This window comes from Lethenteron reissneri, chromosome 27 (genome assembly GCF_015708825.2).
Source record: "Lethenteron reissneri isolate LAM-NWPU_2019-01 chromosome 27, ASM1570882v1, whole genome shotgun sequence".
Lineage (NCBI taxonomy): Eukaryota > Metazoa > Chordata > Hyperoartia > Petromyzontiformes > Petromyzontidae > Lethenteron > Lethenteron reissneri.
Window position 1 is genome coordinate 7879682 of NC_083805.1, and position 20514 is coordinate 7900195.

At 44.5% G+C, this 20514-nt stretch overlaps 1 protein-coding gene across 4 annotated transcripts in view; it reads right to left on the reverse strand.

Annotated features, from left to right (window-relative positions):
• Positions 1–6900: 6900 nt before the first annotated feature.
• Positions 6901–20514, reverse strand: part of LOC133348491 (nitric oxide synthase 1-like) — a 62716-nt gene continuing 49102 nt past the window's right edge. For 3 of the 4 annotated variants that reach the window (XM_061561329.1, XM_061561328.1, XM_061561330.1), the window contains 9 exons: positions 19335–19413; positions 18094–18287; positions 16635–16804; positions 16045–16255; positions 13276–13363; positions 12799–12920; positions 12037–12185; positions 9707–9901; positions 6901–7271 (listed from right to left, as the gene is read on the reverse strand). In XM_061561329.1, the coding sequence (XP_061417313.1) occupies positions 7182–7271; positions 9707–9901; positions 12037–12185; positions 12799–12920; positions 13276–13363; positions 16045–16255; positions 16635–16804; positions 18094–18287; positions 19335–19413 (1298 nt within the window). In that variant the 3' untranslated portion in view covers positions 6901–7181. Of the gene's footprint in view, positions 7272–9706; positions 9902–12036; positions 12186–12798; positions 12921–13275; positions 13364–16044; positions 16256–16634; positions 16805–18093; positions 18288–19334; positions 19414–20514 lie in introns of those variants that run through there. The other variant, XR_009755801.1, reaches the window with a different exon arrangement.

The window sequence follows — 20514 nt, forward strand, 5'->3', positions numbered from 1 at the left end:
CTAAAATCTGTCATTTGAAGATTGAGGCTGCTGCTTTATATACAAATGTCCTAAATATGGCTGGAAATTCCACACACCGTTCTATTTTTTTACATCAGCACCTGCACGGTTTGAAGAAGACGTCACACCCCAGTCACCTTCCTGTTCTATACCGACTGATGTTATCTTTTTATTGTTCACTTTACGTTGGGCGACCCATCGCAAGGAAGAGTTTTTATCGCAGGCTGCTGAATATCGGCCAACATTGCTTCAGCAACTCCAACGATGCCTCTACGTCGGAGCGGTGATAAATATCAATCATTGTGGGGGAAATTAATGTGGGGACAATGAATGCTACTTCGAGGAGTGTCACATAAAAGATAAAACGTTTGTTGCTCATCAAGGAAAACATCAACTTCAGCTTCACGAGTACTTATGCGAATATGAATTCAAATTTAAATCACGCTTTCCCATAATGAACTGTCGTGGTGTACATATACAGCTCGGCATTGTTATGATGATGATGATAATCTTCTCTCAATTTCACCATGGCAACAATGCTGTTGAGTTGTTTTTTTTTATTCTGTATACACATCGTACGCATTTGAACCCGTTCAATACGTTTACAAACCTGATTTGCATGTTCAATCACTCTTGTTCTTCACGTGAATTTAGTTGTTCTAGGTTGGCAAACTTGACCCATACACGGATTCATGCTACGGGGATCAACGTTGCACCAAACATTTCCATTGAATCACTGAATGTTCTGTCCCAGACAAATCCAACAACCATATTCTTTGGTTCTTTCGGTAACGTCACGTGGATAGAACATAAAAAAATATATAATAAAAAATAGAATTACATTTTCTCTCCGCCTGATGACGACCGCTTGTGTTGCGATCGAAACGTCGTGAGTTTTTTATTTTTTATTTTTATTTTTTATTTTATTCTTTTTCTATCTACGTGACTTTACCGAAAGCACCAAAGAATATTAATTCCTGCAGTCACGACATTTTTAAGTCTAAATTTTAATCCAACAACCAATTGGCCTTCAATGCCAAACGTGATGCTTGCATTATCTCGGACTGTTTTGGAGTATGGCCGTGAGAAATTTGTGAAGATGGACATTGCCACCGCTCGTACGTCTTCATATTATTTTCTAAACAGTATAAACGTACTATGTCTGGAAGGTATAACTGGCATATAGGCGCAATTATGTTTTGAGGTAAATGTTGTAATTTTGTTCATGAGAAAAATAAAAAAAATTGTACCCTTCATACATTTTATAGGCAGACTATTAAGTACAGCATTTCAATAAATATGTTTTCTTGCCAAATATGGACAACTAGGCTCTCAAAAAGAAGAGGACAGCCTAACTTTACAACGATGTATTTGCTGTTGCTGGGAGCAGGAGACGAATTTTATTCTAAGTAAACAGTGATCAGGACAATACAAAAGTCGATTGCAAAAGGACAACGTTTTCCCGCTTACTTTTGATTGGATAAGGCTGGAAATAAAAAAAGATATAACCAACAAACAAAAATTCTCAAAATTAAACGTAGCCAAAAAATTCCACTACGCAAATACCAATAATTTAATGTGCCCAATCTTATCTCGTGCGTCATTGAGACAAATTTGTGGCATCTTACAAACGTTACCTCTCACCATAAAATAAAATAAAAACTGTGTAATGTCACGTCACAAATTGGTTCACAGCACAAGTTACCATTAAAATGAAACACACGTTGAACGCAATTTTAATTACGCGTTTTGTTTTATTATAACATAGCCATATACCAGAACATAAACATATATATTTTTAGAATACACAAACGAGTTCATCTTAATACTTTTCTTGTTTAAAAATTCCAGTTAACTACATACCAACACGGGGAGATAGCAGTCAACAGTATGCGGTGGTAGGAATTTCACGAGGATCAAATTACCCAGTTATATGCGCCTGGATAGTGCTTAAATGTGCAACTAAACGTGCATAACACGTGTTATAGGCTGCGGGGAATAGATGGTATTGTGTCTCAAATCATTGCTCCCATCTCTATGCTCCCTCGTTTCACCAACTCATACTGACTGGCATGATGAAGTACAGGCAAACAGCCTCCATACGACTGACATGGCATGGGACATGCCTTCATCCAGCAATGGAGTGACAATGGACTCTACGTGTACCTGTACTGTGGCATTTCGTGGACAAAGCTGAACTTAAATTTCGATTTAAGGCTTTCGTGACTGCAGGGATTCATCTTCTTGGTTCTTCAACCCAGCTTAAATATACGCTCCAAGCCTGGGGTGTTTCATTCAGACGCTGTCTTCCCGACAGACCTGGTCTTCACCTGAGGACGGCTGCTTGCGTTGTGGCCGAAACGTCGTGAGAATTATTTTATTATGTTTTATTTTTATTATTTTATTATTTCCCTTCTACGTGACTTTACCGAAAGAACCAAGAAGATGAAAGCTGAACTTCATGTCACCCTATGACTGTTACAAAAGTGCTGTTGGAGATATCCAGGAGAGCAGGAGTTTGGACAAACGTGGGGTGGTCGAAAGCAGCCCTTTGTGTTCACTTTCACTCAGACAGTCAACTAAAGTCAGTGCTTCTCTCCACTTTATCCCTCTTTGTGATGAGCTGGCGACGCGAATCAAAGCCGCGCAACAACGCTTCGTTAACACGTGCTGCAAAGCAACGCATGCCATTGCGGGTAACCTGCCATCCTTGTAGATTTTAAAAACAAAGTATTACTGGATACAACAAAAAAATAGTAATCACAGCTCGGGCAGGACTCGTGACCAGAAGGAATGATGGCCTTTAGTCGAGACTAATGATGGAGTTGTTGTTGTTAGTATTGTTTATTGTGATTCCGATTTTTTTTACCCAGCAAAGCCTCGCCGAGTCTCAGGAGGGTCCTGCAACGTGTTTTGCAGTACCGGGCGATGTTGCTATGTATACAAATACATAAATACTGTCGATAAAAATGTGTATATCAGTGACTGGAATGAGGCCAAATTTACCGTGGAGATGAGAAATAGATGACCTCTGAGCGGTCATATCAATTTGTGATTAATCCACGTAGGTCTCGAATTTGAGCTTTCGAAAGTGCCGACTCAACACTGAGAAAATATGTTTGCTCCAAAGGCACCCAGCCGTCTACGATATTCAATAAATGCTTCAAGATGCAGTGTCTCATTGGCAAGTTTCGATTAAGCAAATAATTAACGATACATTCTGCAGATGTATATTAAATTATCTTCAATGTGATATCACACGTAATATTCTTTATGCACCTGAAACCTATCCAATCATTGAGCACGTTTTTTGCGACTCTTATATTGTAGTTAATTGGGTTAAATTTAACCTCTCAGATGATTGTAATGGGAGGCAAAAGGTGGAGGGGGGGAGGGAAGATGTGATAATGAAATAGTCAGATATTTAAACATTTATCACAACTGAATGAAGAGTACCAAGCCACATCACTAAACATGTATTTGTGTTGCAATAATGTTTCCCTCGCTTTAAGCGGTAGTAGTAGATGCGTTCAAAGAAAAGGGCACACGAAGCAAAAATTCGCACGAAGAAACAGCTGCCTGCCGATTAGCGAACTCAAAAGCAGGAAAAAGATAAAGATCCCCCGTATAGTCTTAAGAGACTGTTGGGGCAAGTGCTGTTAGTCAGCACCTATGAAGGCCGGCACGGCATACGAGGGGATGGGTGGCCACAACCACGCCCGGCTGAGTAGACCTAGGGGAAGCCCAGGACCGGTTCAGATAATCGTCACAGGTGGTGGCCGTGATCGGGAATCGAACCAGAATTGCCAGGTTTGTAGCGCAGTGTGCTAACCGCTACACCACCGCTCCAAACTTTGTAGGGAACACAAAAAAAGACAAAGACAAAGATCCCCCGTATAGCCTTAACAGACTGTAGGGGCAAGTGCTGTTAGCGAGCACCTATGAAGGCCGGAACGGTACACGAGGGGGTGGGTGGCCAGCACCACGCCCGACCGCCTTTGTCTCCCCAGTGGCGATGTTTACACACCGCACCAGGTACTCATTTAAGGCTGAGTCGTAGGGAACACAGGACGCACAGTCACACACAACGTTGCCCCACGTCTGATCGCATAGTCGCATGTATAGCGAAATCAAACCGCATAACGTAGCGACTTTTGGGTAGAAATATGTTATGCGCATAAAAAGCGCGACATCGCACAAACCGAACCCGCGTAGCGCGAGGGAAACCTGTACATGCTGGGATAGGGACCTCTACAGGAGCGCACGAGTGAAAGATGTAGGGTAAAGCATCGCAAACACAGAAGCGCCATTCACACAGACCATCGACTAACGACTACACGTGGGAATCTGGTTTGATCACAGGAGGTCTGTCCAGATTCAAACACAGGATGTCAGCAGTGCCAGCCGCAATGCTTTGTTCACTCAGTCACTCAACCACCTCTGGTATGGTGCAATCATGCACGTATGCTTCCGATTGCATGTAACAAAATCAAACCCTGTCAATAAATTGGGGACTTATACAAACACAGCACAGTGACGAAATAACTTACAAGAAAGCGTGCTTTCCCATATTCTTAGGTTTTTTCGGTAAAGTCACGTAGGTAAAACATTAAAATTAATAAAAGTAAAATAAAATAAAAATCACGACGTTTCGGAGGCAACGGAAGCTTGTGTTGCCCCCGAAACGTCGTGATTTTTATTTTATTTTACTTTTATTAATTTTAATGTTTTACCTACGTGACTTTACCGAAAAAACCCAGGAATATGAATCCTTGCAGTCACGAAAGCTTCAAATCTAGAATTAAAAGCGTGCTTTCCCATTGTGTGTCTTTGTAGCAATGATCATTGTATGCACGTTAAACGTATCGCCATGAACGAGAGGAACTGCCCATAAAACGGAGACAAATAAACAATAAAACTTTACTGGGTTAGGGGACGGTGCTGTAATATGTGCCGATATGTCAATGACGCATTTGGTTTCTATAATGCAATCATTCTGATGAAACCAATGGGAAACAGTTCACATTATAACATTTTTTCCCCAAATGACAGTCATATTTGCTTGAACATGGAGACTTTCATCCAGCAGAGGATTGGCACAGATTTGCAAGTCGTTTTAGTTATTAATTTTTAAAGCTTACATGCAGCGTAGCTGAAGAAGCGCCGTGAGGGTTATTGTGATGTTTTAAATGCCTAGTTTTATACAATTCAACAGTATGGAGACCTCGTTATGAACTGTGCACAGATTTAAATCTGAACATTTAATACTACTCTTCACTGATTATGGCGAAGAGGTGACTACAATAAAATCTCGTTCAGAAGAATCAGTCAAAGAACACTTTTTCTCGTGGCCATGTGGTTGACCTGGAAAAGTATTACATGATGATGATAATGTATGTAGAACTTCTTTTACACCGTACGTAGCCAATGCAGTAAGGCAGGATGCCGATGCTGTCATATATAATGGACCTACATTATTTTGAGGAATTAAAAGAATGGCAAACACGACGCATGAACGGCACAAGGAGGTTGTCAGCCTTCCGCACGAAGATGACGGACATATGATAATAACAACAGTGATAACGAAATATCACGTGTCTTTTGTGAGCACCTTCTTTGCAACAATGCCCCCCCCCCCAATGAATCGCACATAACGCGGTGTTGACAGCTCAATTTGTACAGCTAAGCAGTGTTTTGACCAGGGAAAACAACTATCCACAGGTGCCGAATCTTCGAATGTCAACTGGCCATTAAACATCCTGTAACGTTGCTCGCAAGAATTTGCCATTGACGTTGTCCGAAGTTAAATTATAACTTAAACATCTTAGACTTGCACAGCAATGGTTACTCATCTCTTTTCTCTCTTGCCAGGGATTAATGTCAGTGATCTAACACCTGGAACGAATAATTTTTGAGTGCTTTTGTGGAGGATCATGGATAATCAATTATTAATGAAATATTTTACGTCTTTCGACGTTAAATATTTAACTTTTTTGTCATAAATAGGCAAACTGCGGGCTGGATGGAAAATACTTAATCTTATTTGAAATAAAAGCTAAAGGAGATATTTTATATACTCAGTAGTAAATTTTGCCTTGCAATTTAGAAGGGAGAGATGCACTTGCTGACAATATTATAAAATATTTTGTATTAGTAAATTCCCATTTTTCAAATTATGATTTTTAAACAACTTCTTCAGTCAACAGCAGATGGTCGTAGCGATGTATATCAAAGAGTGAAATGCAATAACAGTAATTTGGAAGTTAATAGAAATATTTTAGAGTTAGATGGCATGATAAGGCATTCCTCCAACAGTAGATATACAAAGGCATGCACATTAATTTATTTAAATACTACTAAGATTTAAATCTCAGACATTTAACGAATAATGTAAAGGTGACTGTTGTTAAAAACACTTGTTAGTCAGCAGACAAGCCATGCCTGAGACGTCACCCACTAGGAGGGTGAAGTTGATTTACACAGACGAGTGGAATAAATTCACGGATTTAAATTTCGATTTAAAGCTTTCCTGACTGCAGGGATTCATCTTCTTGGTTCTTTCTTCCACCTCCAACCCAGCTTATATATAAGCTCCTAGCTTGGTAGTGTCTCATTCTTCACCTGAAGACGGCTGCTTGCGTTGTAGCCGAAACGTCGTGAGAATTATTTTATTTTATTATGTTTTATTTTTATTATTTTATTACTTCCCTTCTACGTGACTTTACCGAAAGAACCAAGAAGATAAATTCACGGATGTTGACAATCATTCGTTTACACCTGCCCCGGATCAACCGGGAGTCTGCACAAGTTGTCTGTGCTAGACAAGTCACCGTGAGGAATCTGCAACGAAGCCAGCCCAAAGCAAACACACAGCGCCAGACAATGAGACAGAAGGGAGTGTTTATTGTCGTTCGTAATCGTTAATGCCATGCATGCCGTGGCATTACTTTTCTAACACAATATTGTGCGAGCACAACGTAACAATATGACTTCGCATGCCAAACAATTGTACACGAGATAGTAGCAATGCAGCCTGGTTACACTGCCAATCAGACATAAAACACAAACATCACAAAGCAAACGTTACCAATTGTATTTCCAACAGCTAATCCAGTCAGGATTCATCCATTCAATTCACCACAGTTAATAGTTGTCACTGCATTTCATTTTTGTTTCATTGATCACTTAGTTCCCGGAGTATATCCTGGGTTGGAGCTATCAAGCGAAGAATACTTTGCTCCAAAGATGTCTTCGTGGTATCGATTATTGTCCTGAAAAACAAAACGAGAAGAACGTCTGGTAAGTGACCATTCGGTTTGCGCATGCATCAATGAGGCCCTCTGTTGGCCACTCGGGCGCTATGTTAAAAAAAATAAGTGAACTTCAGTAGGCTTAAAGCGGCGGTGGGGAACCTTTTTTTCTGCCAAGAGCCATTTGGATATTTATAACATCATTCGCGGGCCATACGAAATGATCAACTGAAAAATTAGCCTGTTATATTTGGTCAAACATTTAATTAAATCACCCCTAATGTGATGGCTGTAACTGCTTCTCTTTGGCGAGGCGTGTGATGTTAGCTGGTATTGATGATTTTGCTACTCGCAACAGCTTTTCCAGGATTGCTCCTAGATTTATTGAATTTCGAGTCCCGCCTGCGGTTGCCTTGACAGGGCCAGACCAGATGATTTCGCCGGCCTTATACGGCTCGCGGGCCGGACGTTCCCCACCCCTGGCTTAAAGCAACGCTTCTCAACTCTAGCTCTGACGAATCCCACGGTTCAGCTTTGCGAGATTACCAACCACGAATACGAATAGAAAACGGCCGGTAAATCACAAATAGGTGGACCGTCGTGGTTCTCAAGGATCGGAGTTAAGAAACAAATGCACACGTGCTTGTGTTGCGCCTTGCACGCTCTAGCCCTCATCGTGAAACACTGTTGGAGAGTTCATGCCGTGGCATTTTATCCTAAAAAAACACACGTGTTTTGTTACAGAGAAACTAGACGCATATTTAACCCCCTCAATAAACTGAGACTGAGAATTTTGTTGGGCAGCTACGTACTCGAATGCGAAGTGATATGTAGTGACATTGCCTGAAGTTCCTTATGTAGTCGTAGTAATAGAAGGTAGCAAAGGTGCAGCCCTGCAATTTTTTCAGCACACAACTGACGGCGGAAGGGCCTCCACTAGAGGGAGCCCTTGAGAGGGTGTTTTGGCCTACTCTTCCACTCTGGCCACATATCTTATAAGAGGTGGAAGCACCCACACTTTACACCCAGCACATGCTACCTGCTGATTGACCAATCGGTGGCTCGAGGAATCTGCCCATTGTTTCAACCGCCGCGCCTGGCAAATGAATCGAGCTGGCGACCTCTGCATTGCAAATCCGGTTCACTAAGCATTGCACCACACGCAGCATCCTAGATAGTTATACGTCTGTATTAAAAACACCAGAGCCTGTTGGCTTAGTTAAGAAAGACTTGGGTCCCAAAAGCGACAAGGCACATGCGATAAATGGTCTGAAACAACACAATATAGGGTCCGAATAATGATCAATACGTAAAAAAACATTAATCATAAGTGCATTATTGATACATGAATTGCATATTACACATCAATATGTATCACATATCAACATTTAAACATGCACTGCTGATGCATAACTTGAATGAAATACGTTGGAGTGGTCATGTGAAATGTTATGATTTAAACATGTATTACTATGAAACATATTACAATGCATCTAACACTATTACCGCTTTGGATACAACTCATAAATAATTAATAATCATGACTGTCACAACCATATGACTACTATTACAATGAACTAATTGCACGGCTATTGTACAAGCCAATGATACTTATAGTACTGCGTACAATACAAGGTATTAAATGGTCACTTCAACGCATGTAACGATGCATCGATCTACCAAATGTAAATGATGACGATAAAATCAACTGCGTGAAAATAAATCATTTACAAAATAAGCAAGCTACATGTTCATGATCACATCTAGGCTAAAAGGAATGAACATAACTACCAACAATACAAAAAACAGTTAGGCACAATACAAATGAGATGGTAAAAGTGAAACCAAAAATAATCGATTATTGAGTCGAATCACAATTCCAAAATCACGACAATTTATTGAACTTCTGGGAGAGTGAATTTCGTTACATGACTAACCTCCATCATAATCACCATCATCATCGTCAGAAATCCAATTAAGTGGTAGATGCCTTTTGTGAGTCTACGTCTGTGCGTGTGTATGTGGGGTAGCGCTACGGTTTACGTGCTACGCTATGAACCTGGCCACCCCCAGTTCCCGGTCCTGGGCCTCGCCTAGGTCGACTCAGCCTCAAATGAGTACCTGGTGCGTTGTGTAGTAAAACATCGCCACTGTGGAGACAAAGACCGCCGGGCGTGGTGCTGCCTCCCCCCCCCACCCCTTCCCATGTGCCGCGCCAGCCTTCAAAGGTGCTCGCAGTCTGTTAAAGGCTACACGGGGGATTCATCTTCTTGGATCTTTCGGTAAAGTCACGTAGAAGGGAAATAATAAAATAATAAAAATAAAACATAATAAAATAATTATTTTTTCCCTTCTACGTGACTTTACCGAAAGAACCAAGAAGATGAATCCCTGCAGTCACGAAAGCTTTAAATCGAAATTTACACGTGGGATCTTTTGCCCTTTGTGACCATCACCTTCATGGTGCTGAGCAGCTGGGCGGCTTGCTGTGGGCTCAGGCCCCTGGTGCGCCCCAGCACCTCCTGGAGCGCCGTCTGCACGCCCTGCGCCATGGTGACGTCACCGCACACGTACACGTGGCCGCCGACGTCGCTCAGCACCATGGACAGCTCCTCACCGAGTTCCTCCAGCACCACGTCCTGCACGTAGCGCTGCCGGGTGCGAATGACCGCGCGCCTTGAGAGCCTTAGAACGAGGGCTGAACTCATATTCTTAGGGTTTTTTTCGGTAAAGTCACGTAGGTAAAAAAATTAAATTAATAAAAGTAAAATAAAAATAAAATAAAAATCACGACCTGAAGACGGAAGCTTGTGTTGCCTCCGTAACGTCAAGTCATCGCAAAAAAATCGCAGCCTTTGCGATTTGCTAATCGCATTGTTTCAAATTGCGAATTCGATTTGAAATCGATTAATCGTTTAGCCCTACTGAGAACACTTCGATTCTTCTGGCTTCACGCGTGGAACATGAACCTCACACAGCCGGTTTAATACCCACTGAGCTATCGGCGGTGGCGGTGGCTCGTCAACGGATGCAGGGCGGTGTTTGAGAATGAGTGGTCCGTAGAAGTAGATGTCCCAGAACTACTTCCGATATTTCCCCCCCCCCCCATCCTGATTGTACTATTGGCAACATGCCTTCAGATGAAGAATCCATCCGGGATTTTTAGGGGATGTCATAGAATTACTTCCGAGATCGCTGCAAGTGACCACTATGGGGCAGCACTTTTCCATATGCATTGTTATAGATCAAGGATCATCCCGTGATAGTAAAAGCAATATTTATCATTCTCATCACCTACATTTAGCTAAATTAACCTTTTACCGTTCCGAGACAACTGCAAGTTGCAAGGTCGGTCCCGTTCACCGCCGAATCTCAGAACGCGCAAGAGGTTCAGCATTAATTTTATTCAGTGAGGTATAGCGCCGTTATTTTTAAAAACATTGTACTCACCGCAGAAAACTGTAGCGACACGACCACACTCAGTGATAGCTGGCGCCAAACTGTGCCACACGCCCCCACCCACGTGGCCATGTGGGAGCCTCGGTATCGATAAAGTTATTTTATTTTAGTTTTTGTTCTGGTTACGTTTCTATGGCGTACACGTGCATCATCAAAACGGAAAAGTGCAGAATCAAATTAAAAGCGATCGTGGTGCTGAGCAGCACTGACCGCTAAGCCACTTGACCATCAGAACACTTTTAACCCTTGGGCTTTATTTGCTCCGTTTTTTTCAAAACTTTATTTTAATCTTGCTGTCGGCATCACATCATGGCACAAAGTATAAATTCGAAATGCTTGCAGAACAGTCCACTTGATGAAGCATATTTCACGGAACTACATCTGAGCTCCCTTCGTGTGACATATTTTATCCACTCAAGGGGGGGGGGGGGGGGGGGGGACTTTCTCACATGCCCAGCTGCAGAGATGTGCCTCTGGAATGGCGGTCAATGCAATATTTCACATTTTCAGAAGTGGCACTTAGCCAAATTAAGCGAAAAATGGAATATGGCGAGAAGCTTTTATAATCACTCATTGATTGGTACATCACAACTTACTGCACATGAGAACCCGGTTTAAACACGGGTGACTGAAACACAGATTCAAAGCCAGAACCTCAGTTGTGCCAGCTCAGCACTTTGACCCCTGAATCAGCCGTTAGCTTCGAGGTTTTCAGCTTTATTTGGAATCACAGAACATGCTCCGAGCGACATGATGTAAAGTCACGTGCAGGGCCTCTGTTTCCTCTACTTTTTGAAAAACACAGCATGACACCAGTATGATGTAAAGCTGTAATTTCTCAGGATCCTATTTTTTAACAGTCTGAGGTAAGGACTCGTGCATGTATGAATTTATAAACTCCTGCAAAGCAACTGTGAACATTACTGTAGACTAAGAGACAATTAGGCATGAATCACATTAGACGTGTTTCAACCGTGGGCGAAGAAAGGTTTAGCGAAGTCTTGTTTTTTCATAACTAAAATTGTATTGCATTCAATAACTATCGGTGAAAACACATTTCTTTATAACTGCCTTGCGTGTTTAATTGTCCCTAGTCTTGTTGTCCTTACCCCGCACCTCCGATTAGCACGGTTAGCTACGTACGGTGCGAAAGAAGTTCAACGTATGGACAAACACAACTGGTTTGAAGACGTTTGTTTATTTGTGTCCTACTTTCGTAGACGTCTTTCCGCGTGCACACACTTTGATTCCGTTTTGTGGTTAACTGCCTCATTCTTAACGCTGCATCTCAAATGCCAAAAGTGGTTTTGGTGAATGTGCATCTTGCCTTGGGACAGCCTGGCTGCCTAGAGTAGGCCACATGAGCAGACTTGAGGACGCCCTTCTGCAGGGCATCTTTAATCTCCTCCTTGTAGATGTGGTCGTGAGATTCACTCCGACAGCCAAACACGAGCACCATTGCGGGTGAAGGAACCCCTGTAGGCACCACGGATGGAAGGAAACGTAAACATTCGTGCGTGTGTGTGCATGCACGCACGTGCGCAAACAGCGGTGGAGCGTTAGTGTAGTGGTTAGCGCACTCTGCTATGAAGCCATCAACCCGAGTTCGATTCCCGCTCACAACCAAAAGCAGTAGCAAATATTTGAACCGGTCCAGTGCCGTCCCGAGGTTGACTCAGCCTTAAATTAGTAACTAGTGCGGCGTGTAAACATCATAATTAAAAGGAATAAAATGCTGTGAGCGAGCACCTATGAATGCTGGAACGGCACACGAGGGGGTTGGGTGGCCAGCACCACACCTGGCCGCCTTTGTCTCCCGCTGTGGCGATGTTTATACATCGCATCGGGTACTCATTTGAGGCTGAGTCGACCTAGAGGAGGCCCAGGACCGATTCAGATAATCGTGACTGGTGTTGGTCGTGAATGGGAAATGAACTTGGATTGTCGGCTTCATAGCGCAGGGCGCTAACCCCACATACGCATGTGAATGAATGAATGCATTTGTATGTGGGTACGCTGTTCATGTTCAAGCCATTGGAGTTCATAGAAAAGTGACACGTGAGGATTTGTGAGATCTTAACGCACACACCGGTTGTTTGCATGTCGAACAATCTCTGTTGCCAAAAGCCCCGGAAAGGTGCGATGCCTGTGCCTGGGCCAATCAGAATGCATGGGAGGGAGGGGTCAGAGGGCAAGTGAAACCGAGGTGCTCTGTGCAGAGGAAAAAAAACACACACACACACACGAGAAAAACATAAATCCACAATTAAGTCATCGACACTTAAACTTGACCCCGAAAACTTTTCACAGGCTCACACAAGGCAATGCGGGAGGGCGTGTGGCACAGTTTGGCGATGGCTATCAGAGTGTGGTCGTGTCGTTACAGTTTTCTGCGGTGAGTACAATGGCTTTAGAAACAACGGCGCTACGCCTCTCCAAATATAACTCACACGGAGCCGCTTGCACGTTCCGAGATTCAGAGACGTTAACCCCAATGGCCAACACTCATTGTCAAACCGATCTGACCCCAATGAGGAAGCACGGCCGGCGTGTGAGAGTCACTCACGCTCGCACGAAGCAGGGCACCTCTTCTCCGTGCTCGACGGCCTCGAGCCAGGTCGAGCAAATGCCGTTGCGCACCGGTCCATCCCCGCCTGGGAGCCACATGAATATTGATCACATTTCGATTTAAAGCTTTCGTGACTGCAGGGATTCATCTTCTTGGTTCTTTCGGTAAAGTCACGTAGAAGGAAAATAATAAAATAATACAAATTAAACATAATAAAATAATTCTCACGACGTTTCGGCTACAACGCAAGCAGACGTCCTTCACGAAACATCGTGAGAATTATTTTATTACGTTTTATTTTTATTATTTTATTATTTTCCTTCTACGTGACTTTACCGAAAGAACCAAGAAGATTGATCACATTTCTAACAGCGCCTCAAGAGCAAATACCGCTTCACAGTGGGCGAAGCACAATGCCGTAGCGCTACAATGAACCCGACGCTGTAGTGCGATTTTATCCTCGAAGCCACAGCGCTGCAAAGTCGTTCGCGACCAGTTATGCGCCGAGGATTTAGACAGTTTTGTTCAGTTGATCGATGAGCAGGTGTGGTTACTTCCCACTTCTTCAGAGCCGTCGGGCCAACGTGGAAGAGTAGGCCAAGATATGTTCGAGAGGGGATTCTGAGAGATACGATTTCAAATCGAGGACCATCCACCAGCAGCGGCTCAAGAAAGCAATTTCAGGGCTGCACCTTTACCTTTAAACTTTTTTTGTCGTGGTCAATTTCTTGGACTCTATTACATAAATATGGTGGCCCTTCTTACAAGACATACCCACCACGAATCAGCAGCTTATGATGCCGATTACATCCTTGCTGAGGGTGATATTGGCATGTAAAAATAAATATTGATTGATTGATCATCTAGCCACCCCCACCCCCAACACCCCCCCAGTTACCCCCAGCGCAGCATCACACGCGCGGAACTGAGATAATTGCTTTCTCATACGACTATTTCCGTGATGTCCAAGTGGCCGCGCAATCGACCGTCAATCGTCAAAGTGATCGATGACTTCAACAACTTAAACAACAACAACCAGACAGCCCAGCTCTGCTTTACTCACAACATTCTAACGGTGGCGACTACCAATGAAGCTACCCCAGAGCAATGGCTGCCACCTGCTCTCTAATTTTTTACACAACACTCATTACTTGTCAAATTTTAAATAACATTTGGCCACGCAAGCTATAAGCAACTGCCTGCGCAGCCGTAACCTGCGTCGCGTAAAATTACGCACAATTAAAATGTGCAAGCGGAAATGAAGCGTGCCGTAAAAATATGTCAAATGTGGAGCGCTCAAGCGTGGAGAGTTGCGAGCTCATGGTTCTGCAACCACATCTGTGACATATCCTCGACGTCTACGCATGACAACAACATTGCGGCGTTGAGCCGGCGTTGACAGGAGCGAATATGCTACACGAGGGGATTGCGCACGATTGCTGCGTACTCCCTCCGCGTCGTCTTATCTGCCATGCTGAACTAAACTATTTGAGTTTAACACATAGGCTTTCGCGACCAATTAACTATTTGATTTTACGAGGAAAGGACCACTGAGCTACACAGCGCTTACACCATTGGAACCTCATTTGGCAGTAAAAAAATATGATAATTGTTTTTTTTTTGCATTATGACTGCAGGTATTGTGGTCTATGCAAACATGACTCCTTGTAAAAAAGTTTTGCCAGATAGAAGGGTAAAAAAACTATTATCATACACAGCTCTTTTTCAGGAGCAACCTGGCCACGAATGATAGTTCAATGAAGTGGCTCATCACGTGGACTATTTATAGCAGCTAAATACTCTTAAACGCATATTTCTAAACGTCGAGGGGAAAACCAGAGGACCCGGAGAAAAATCCACGCGAACATGCAAACTCAAAGTATACAGGCGTCGGGGTCAGAATCGAAGCCACAATCTCCTGCATACCAGGCAAGGTAGTTATCACCGCACTGCAGTAACGAGATAATTTATATAGCACCTTTATCCAAGGCGAATCACAATAATTATACAATTGTGCATTCTGTGTGTGCCATAGGAGTGCTGTAAGTGTATTTTTAGGATGCTTTGGAAGATCAGTGAGGGGGCAGTGAATGTTTCTCAGGGGGTGTCGTAGGGCTAGCGAGGGGTTGCAGCAGGGGTTTTGTTGGGGTATATCATCATTATCAACCGTAATCTATTCACTGCTGGATGGACCTTCTGGGAATATTTGCAGTTTCAAATCAATACAATCAGCAGTGGAAGATTTTACAGGTTTGAGAAATTGCCTGTATTCATAGCACGTAATAGTGTGGTTATATGACAATAATGTAATAATAATGTAGATGAAGTTAAAGGTGCAGCTCTGCAATTGCTTGCTCATCCCACTGCTCGTGGAAGGGCCTCCACTAAGAGGTGGCTCGAGACGGTATTTCTTCCTCCTCCTCTTCCAGGCTGCCCAGATGTTTTGGAAAAGGTGGGAATATCCACGCTTTGCCACACCGCGCGTGACTTACCGATTGACTCACGGTGGTGCATCCATTTAAATCACTGGGTGGACAGAGGCGGGGAAATTTAATTAACTTGCCCCTTTTGTTTCAACTGCCGCACCGAACGGGCGACTTCTGGATCGCAAGTCCAGCGTGCTAACAATTTGACCAGGGTAGCGATATCATAATAACATAATATTTACAATAACATCAATAATATAGTGGCCCCCCTCGTGGTCCTGATTATGAACAAACGATTGTCGAGTGACATGGGGATACGCCGCACCACTCACTCCCTCACCTCGCGTGCGGTATTTCACCACGGCGACGGTGAGGTGAATCTGCCTCGGGTACAAGTGAGGAGACGAACTGATGGAATAGTAGCGCGGCTGCAGCAAAGGAAGCTGGGTAATCAGGAGGCAAGCTGGGACACGGACGGATGGGAACTGGTCCAGGGCCTCCGGGATGGTGCAATTTCCCTCGCGTCGCCACGTCTCGTATTCCGGTCCTCCCTTTGCATTCAAACAGCATAATAATGTGGTCAGTACACCTACATTAAAAACAACACTACTGCTTAAAAAAAAACGTGTTAAATACGTGTGTATTTTTTCACAAATAATTATCTGTGCGTCTACGTTCTGGCAGGTTTTTACAATACGCGAAGCAAATTATTGATTCAACTAGGAGGATCTGCAAATAAAATCAAGAGTCAACGTCACAATGTCATCTTTTACGCACGGGTTTTTATCGTCAACCGTTGCGCCAAGAGGGATTTCGTTTGCACGGCATTGTTTTTTTCGTTGCTTGCGTAACACAACCTTGGACGTTTGGAATCCAGCCTTGCGTCAAACGCGCGAGCGACAGCGGACGCTAAGCAACGGAGAGCCTCACCTTGCCAAGCTGCAACAGGGAGTCCCGGTCGGTCACATCAGCCGCCAGCGAGGCCAGCTGCTGCAGGAAGCGAGCGCTGGGTGGAGAGCTGATGTCCAGGAAGCGCGAGAGAGCGTCCGAGATGGTGCAGGGAGGCAGCCTCGAGACCTCGACCCACTTTGTGACCGTTCCTTGGTAAAAATAAAAAGTATAATTATAATAAAAAAAAAATATTCTTAATGAAATGAATACATTTGAAAAAAAAAAACAGAAAAAAACGCATTTGCTCACTCGTCAAGAGTTTTATGAGCGCGTTTCGAAGAAAGGACGCTATAAAAATGAGTGGGGAGATTTATTTGACTCTGCATGCTCTCTGAGCAAGCGTGGAGGTAGTCGTGGTGAATTATTAACCAAAGCAGCTTCCTGTGTTGGGTAAGTCGTGCAATTATTGGTGAAAATGTATCATGAGGATAGTGCTACATTGGTATTGTTATTATTTTTGTTATTAGCAGTGTTGCAAGTGTGGTAGTCACACTAATTCAATAAAGTTAGTTTCTGGTGCATGTTTATCAGAGTGTTCATTTGAACCTCATGGCGGTCCCGGATAAACGGAAGTCAAAATCGTAATTAATGTATTTATTTTTGGCGACTCCATCCCACCGCGCACATAAACACCACGACCCACCCTGGCGCGGATCGTTCTGTTGTCGTGTCGTTCAAGTGCAGCAGCGAGGACGAATGCGCAGAAGAAACAAAACTTTGAAACTTTGACTAGCGCATCGTGTAGAGCTCGTCGAGAGGAACAGATTGCCGTGTCGTTCGCCTTCAGCAGACATACAATGACGTCGCAACGCAGTTCATGCGAGAGCCGGGGGCTTATGGGACCCCGGGGTCCCGCCATAAGGTTCGTTTGTCAAGCAGTATTTTTGTTTTGCTGGTCGCTGAAAGATTTCAGAATTAGCCAATGGCAGGGTCCTCGAGCTTGCATTCAGGAGGGTAGCAGAGTTGGCCCGGGCACCTCCCAGTAAACACGCCGACGTTGGGCCAACATCGCCATGTGGCTGGGAAGCAACGTTAGCCAAGCATTGGCCCAAAGTTCCACGTCCACCGCGCTGCTGCGGGAAAACATTCACTGTTCCCTCTCACCTTACCTCTCCGCATGCTCATGCGCGTCTTTCACACGCGTACGTCTGCAACAAACGTGGGCCGAGGCATCTTGGTATCACGTGAGCAGCTCCTCACATCGCAGCCCCCTCCCGAGTTCCAACAATCTGCCGCTGCCCTGGGCAAGTGCCCACGCTGCTTACGCCAACAGCCAGTGCTGCCTGCGCTTGCCTTAACCTCTTAGCAGGCAGGTGTCTGACTGCTAAGAGAGTCCACAGTGCAGCTACACCCGCTGTTCGCGCCACCGCCACCCCCCCCCCTCCCCCCGCTCCTGCACTCGCAACACCCTCCAAATGAACGGTGGCACGCGGCTTACCCGTCGGCGTCGTCGTCTCTTCCAGACACTCGACGCTCACCACCTGCTCGGCTTGAGGGGTGCCCTCGATCCGTCTCATCAGCCGGCGCACCAGGGCGGCTGCATTGCCCGGGAAGATGCCCACGTGGTCGCCCGGCCGGTAGCGCAGCTCGCGCTGCTCGAGCGTGTCCAGTCGGATCAGCACGGTGCGGCGTCTGCGGGGTGGGGGGGAATTAGCCGTCGCAGGTACAACGGTGTCTACGCAAAATAACGTGGGTGGACGTACCGTGCCGCGTAAACATTTAGGGATTATTATTTTTATTATTGTGGAGGGACTGAAACAGGTGAACTTTTTCCACAAATCTGGCAGTCGCCTGATGAAGCTGGTTGTAATTACTGGCGAAACGTCGTTACTCGGATTGTAAATGTTGTGGGTTGGCTCTCCAACACACCGGTGTGCTGTACTAGTATACTACACTATACACTACTATAAACTACACTACACACTACTATACACTACACTATACACTACACTATAAACTACACACTAGTGCTGTACTAGTGACGAATTGGCCACGTTCTGTTTACGCAACAACCCTTACTAGTTGGATGTGTCGGGTGGTGGCGGGTTTAACGACACTTTTATATATTTACGCGATCCAACCCCAAAAAAAACCTCTATTATGGATGATATTGGTCGCGAAAGCCTGCGTGTTAAACAAAAAAATGTTGTTGAAATGTTTTTGTTGATTGGGATAATTGCACTCCTGAAGATCAAAACGAGTCCCGTAATTTGAGGGACACGATGGTGCTAAGGGATGCTGCCTATTACTGCTGTCATCAGTGTCCGTCTCCTCGCTGCACAGAAACGTCACGTGCAACGCAGCCCCAGTTACGTGTTGCAAAAGCTGTAAATGGCCTTGATTTTATCTTCGTGAAATTAACGGGGTCTTGTTTAAAGATAACGAATACCAACAAATCGCCCCACCCATGAATTAGCTTAGTATCTCAATGACGACGGTGTAAGCGCGATGCTAAAACCCACGTGCGTGGGAAAAGTGGAGTGAACATGTGTTGCGATCACTCCGTACAGAACGACGCGTGAATCTTCAACTGGCGAAAAAATCCCACGATTATTGCACGGGGGAAGCTGCGCCTTTGCGGATCTTGAGCGCGGCTCGTGAATGCAGATGATGTGTGTGGATCGTGAGTGCGGATCCTTGAGTGTGGCTGCGATGTTGCGGAGGTGCCGCTCAAATTACCCCGAGTCTGGACTCTGGAGGTTCTGGCGAGACAGCAGTTTGGCTCCGACGACTTTCTTCCTGTGCGTGCAGGTGTAGCCTGAAAAGCCAGCACGTGCCACATGCGGTTTCTGTCACTGCTTTTTTTGCGTTTAGTTTGTTGTCCTTCCCCGCGGCTCCGATTAGCAGGGTTCGCTACGTACGGACACGGTGCGCGAGTGCGCGGTCCGATTAACGCCACGGGGGCTTTAGGGGACTGCAGCCGAGGGCCACGACTTTCGTGGAGCCCTCGAAGATAAATCAGAAATCTTTATTGAGACTGGAGGAATCCGACGAGCTATGAAGATCTTTTTCAGCAGGGGCGGTAGGAAAGTTACAACATTACAAAAACCGAGTGCAAAGCATTAGGAATGGTAAGCAAGCCACTAAAACTGAATAAATGAAATAAAAATTAAGTATATAAGTACGAAATATATCGGTAGCAACGACACAGCCCTGCAATTGCTTGCTCACACCACTGCTGTCAGAAGGGCCTTCCGCTAGACGGAGCTCTACAGAGTCCCTCTAAGTATTCTTGGTTCTTTCGGTAAAGTCACGTAGAAGGGAAGTAATAAAATAATAAAAATAAAACATAATAAAATAAAATTCTCACGACGTTTCGGCCACAACGCAAGCAGCCGTCCTCAGGTGAAGAACAGAGCTGTCGGAAAGACAGCGTCCTAATTAACACTGCTAAGCTTGGCAGCGTATTTTAAGTTGGGTATGTCAAGGCGCTTTCCTCCTCCCACCCAGATTAAAATATGCTGCCAAGCTTAGCAGTGCTCATTAGGACGCTGTCTTTCCGACAGCTCTGTTCTTCACCTGAGGACGGCTGCTAGCGTTGTGGCCGAAACTTCGTGAGAATTTTATTTTATTATGTTGTATTTTCATTATTTCCCTTCTACGTGACTTTACCGAAAGAACCAAGAATATGAATCCCGGCAGTCACGAAAGCTTTAAATCGAAATAGTCCCTCTAAGTGTTTATGAAGAGGTGGTAAGAATGCGCACCTTACCCCACCGATTTCGACCTGCCGATCGACCAAGTGTGGCGGTGCACCCATCGATACTGCTGGCTGGACAGAGGCGGAGGGGTTTAAGAAATTTCCCCAATTGTTTCCAATACTGCGCTGGTGGGAGATCAAATCGAACCGGCGATTTCT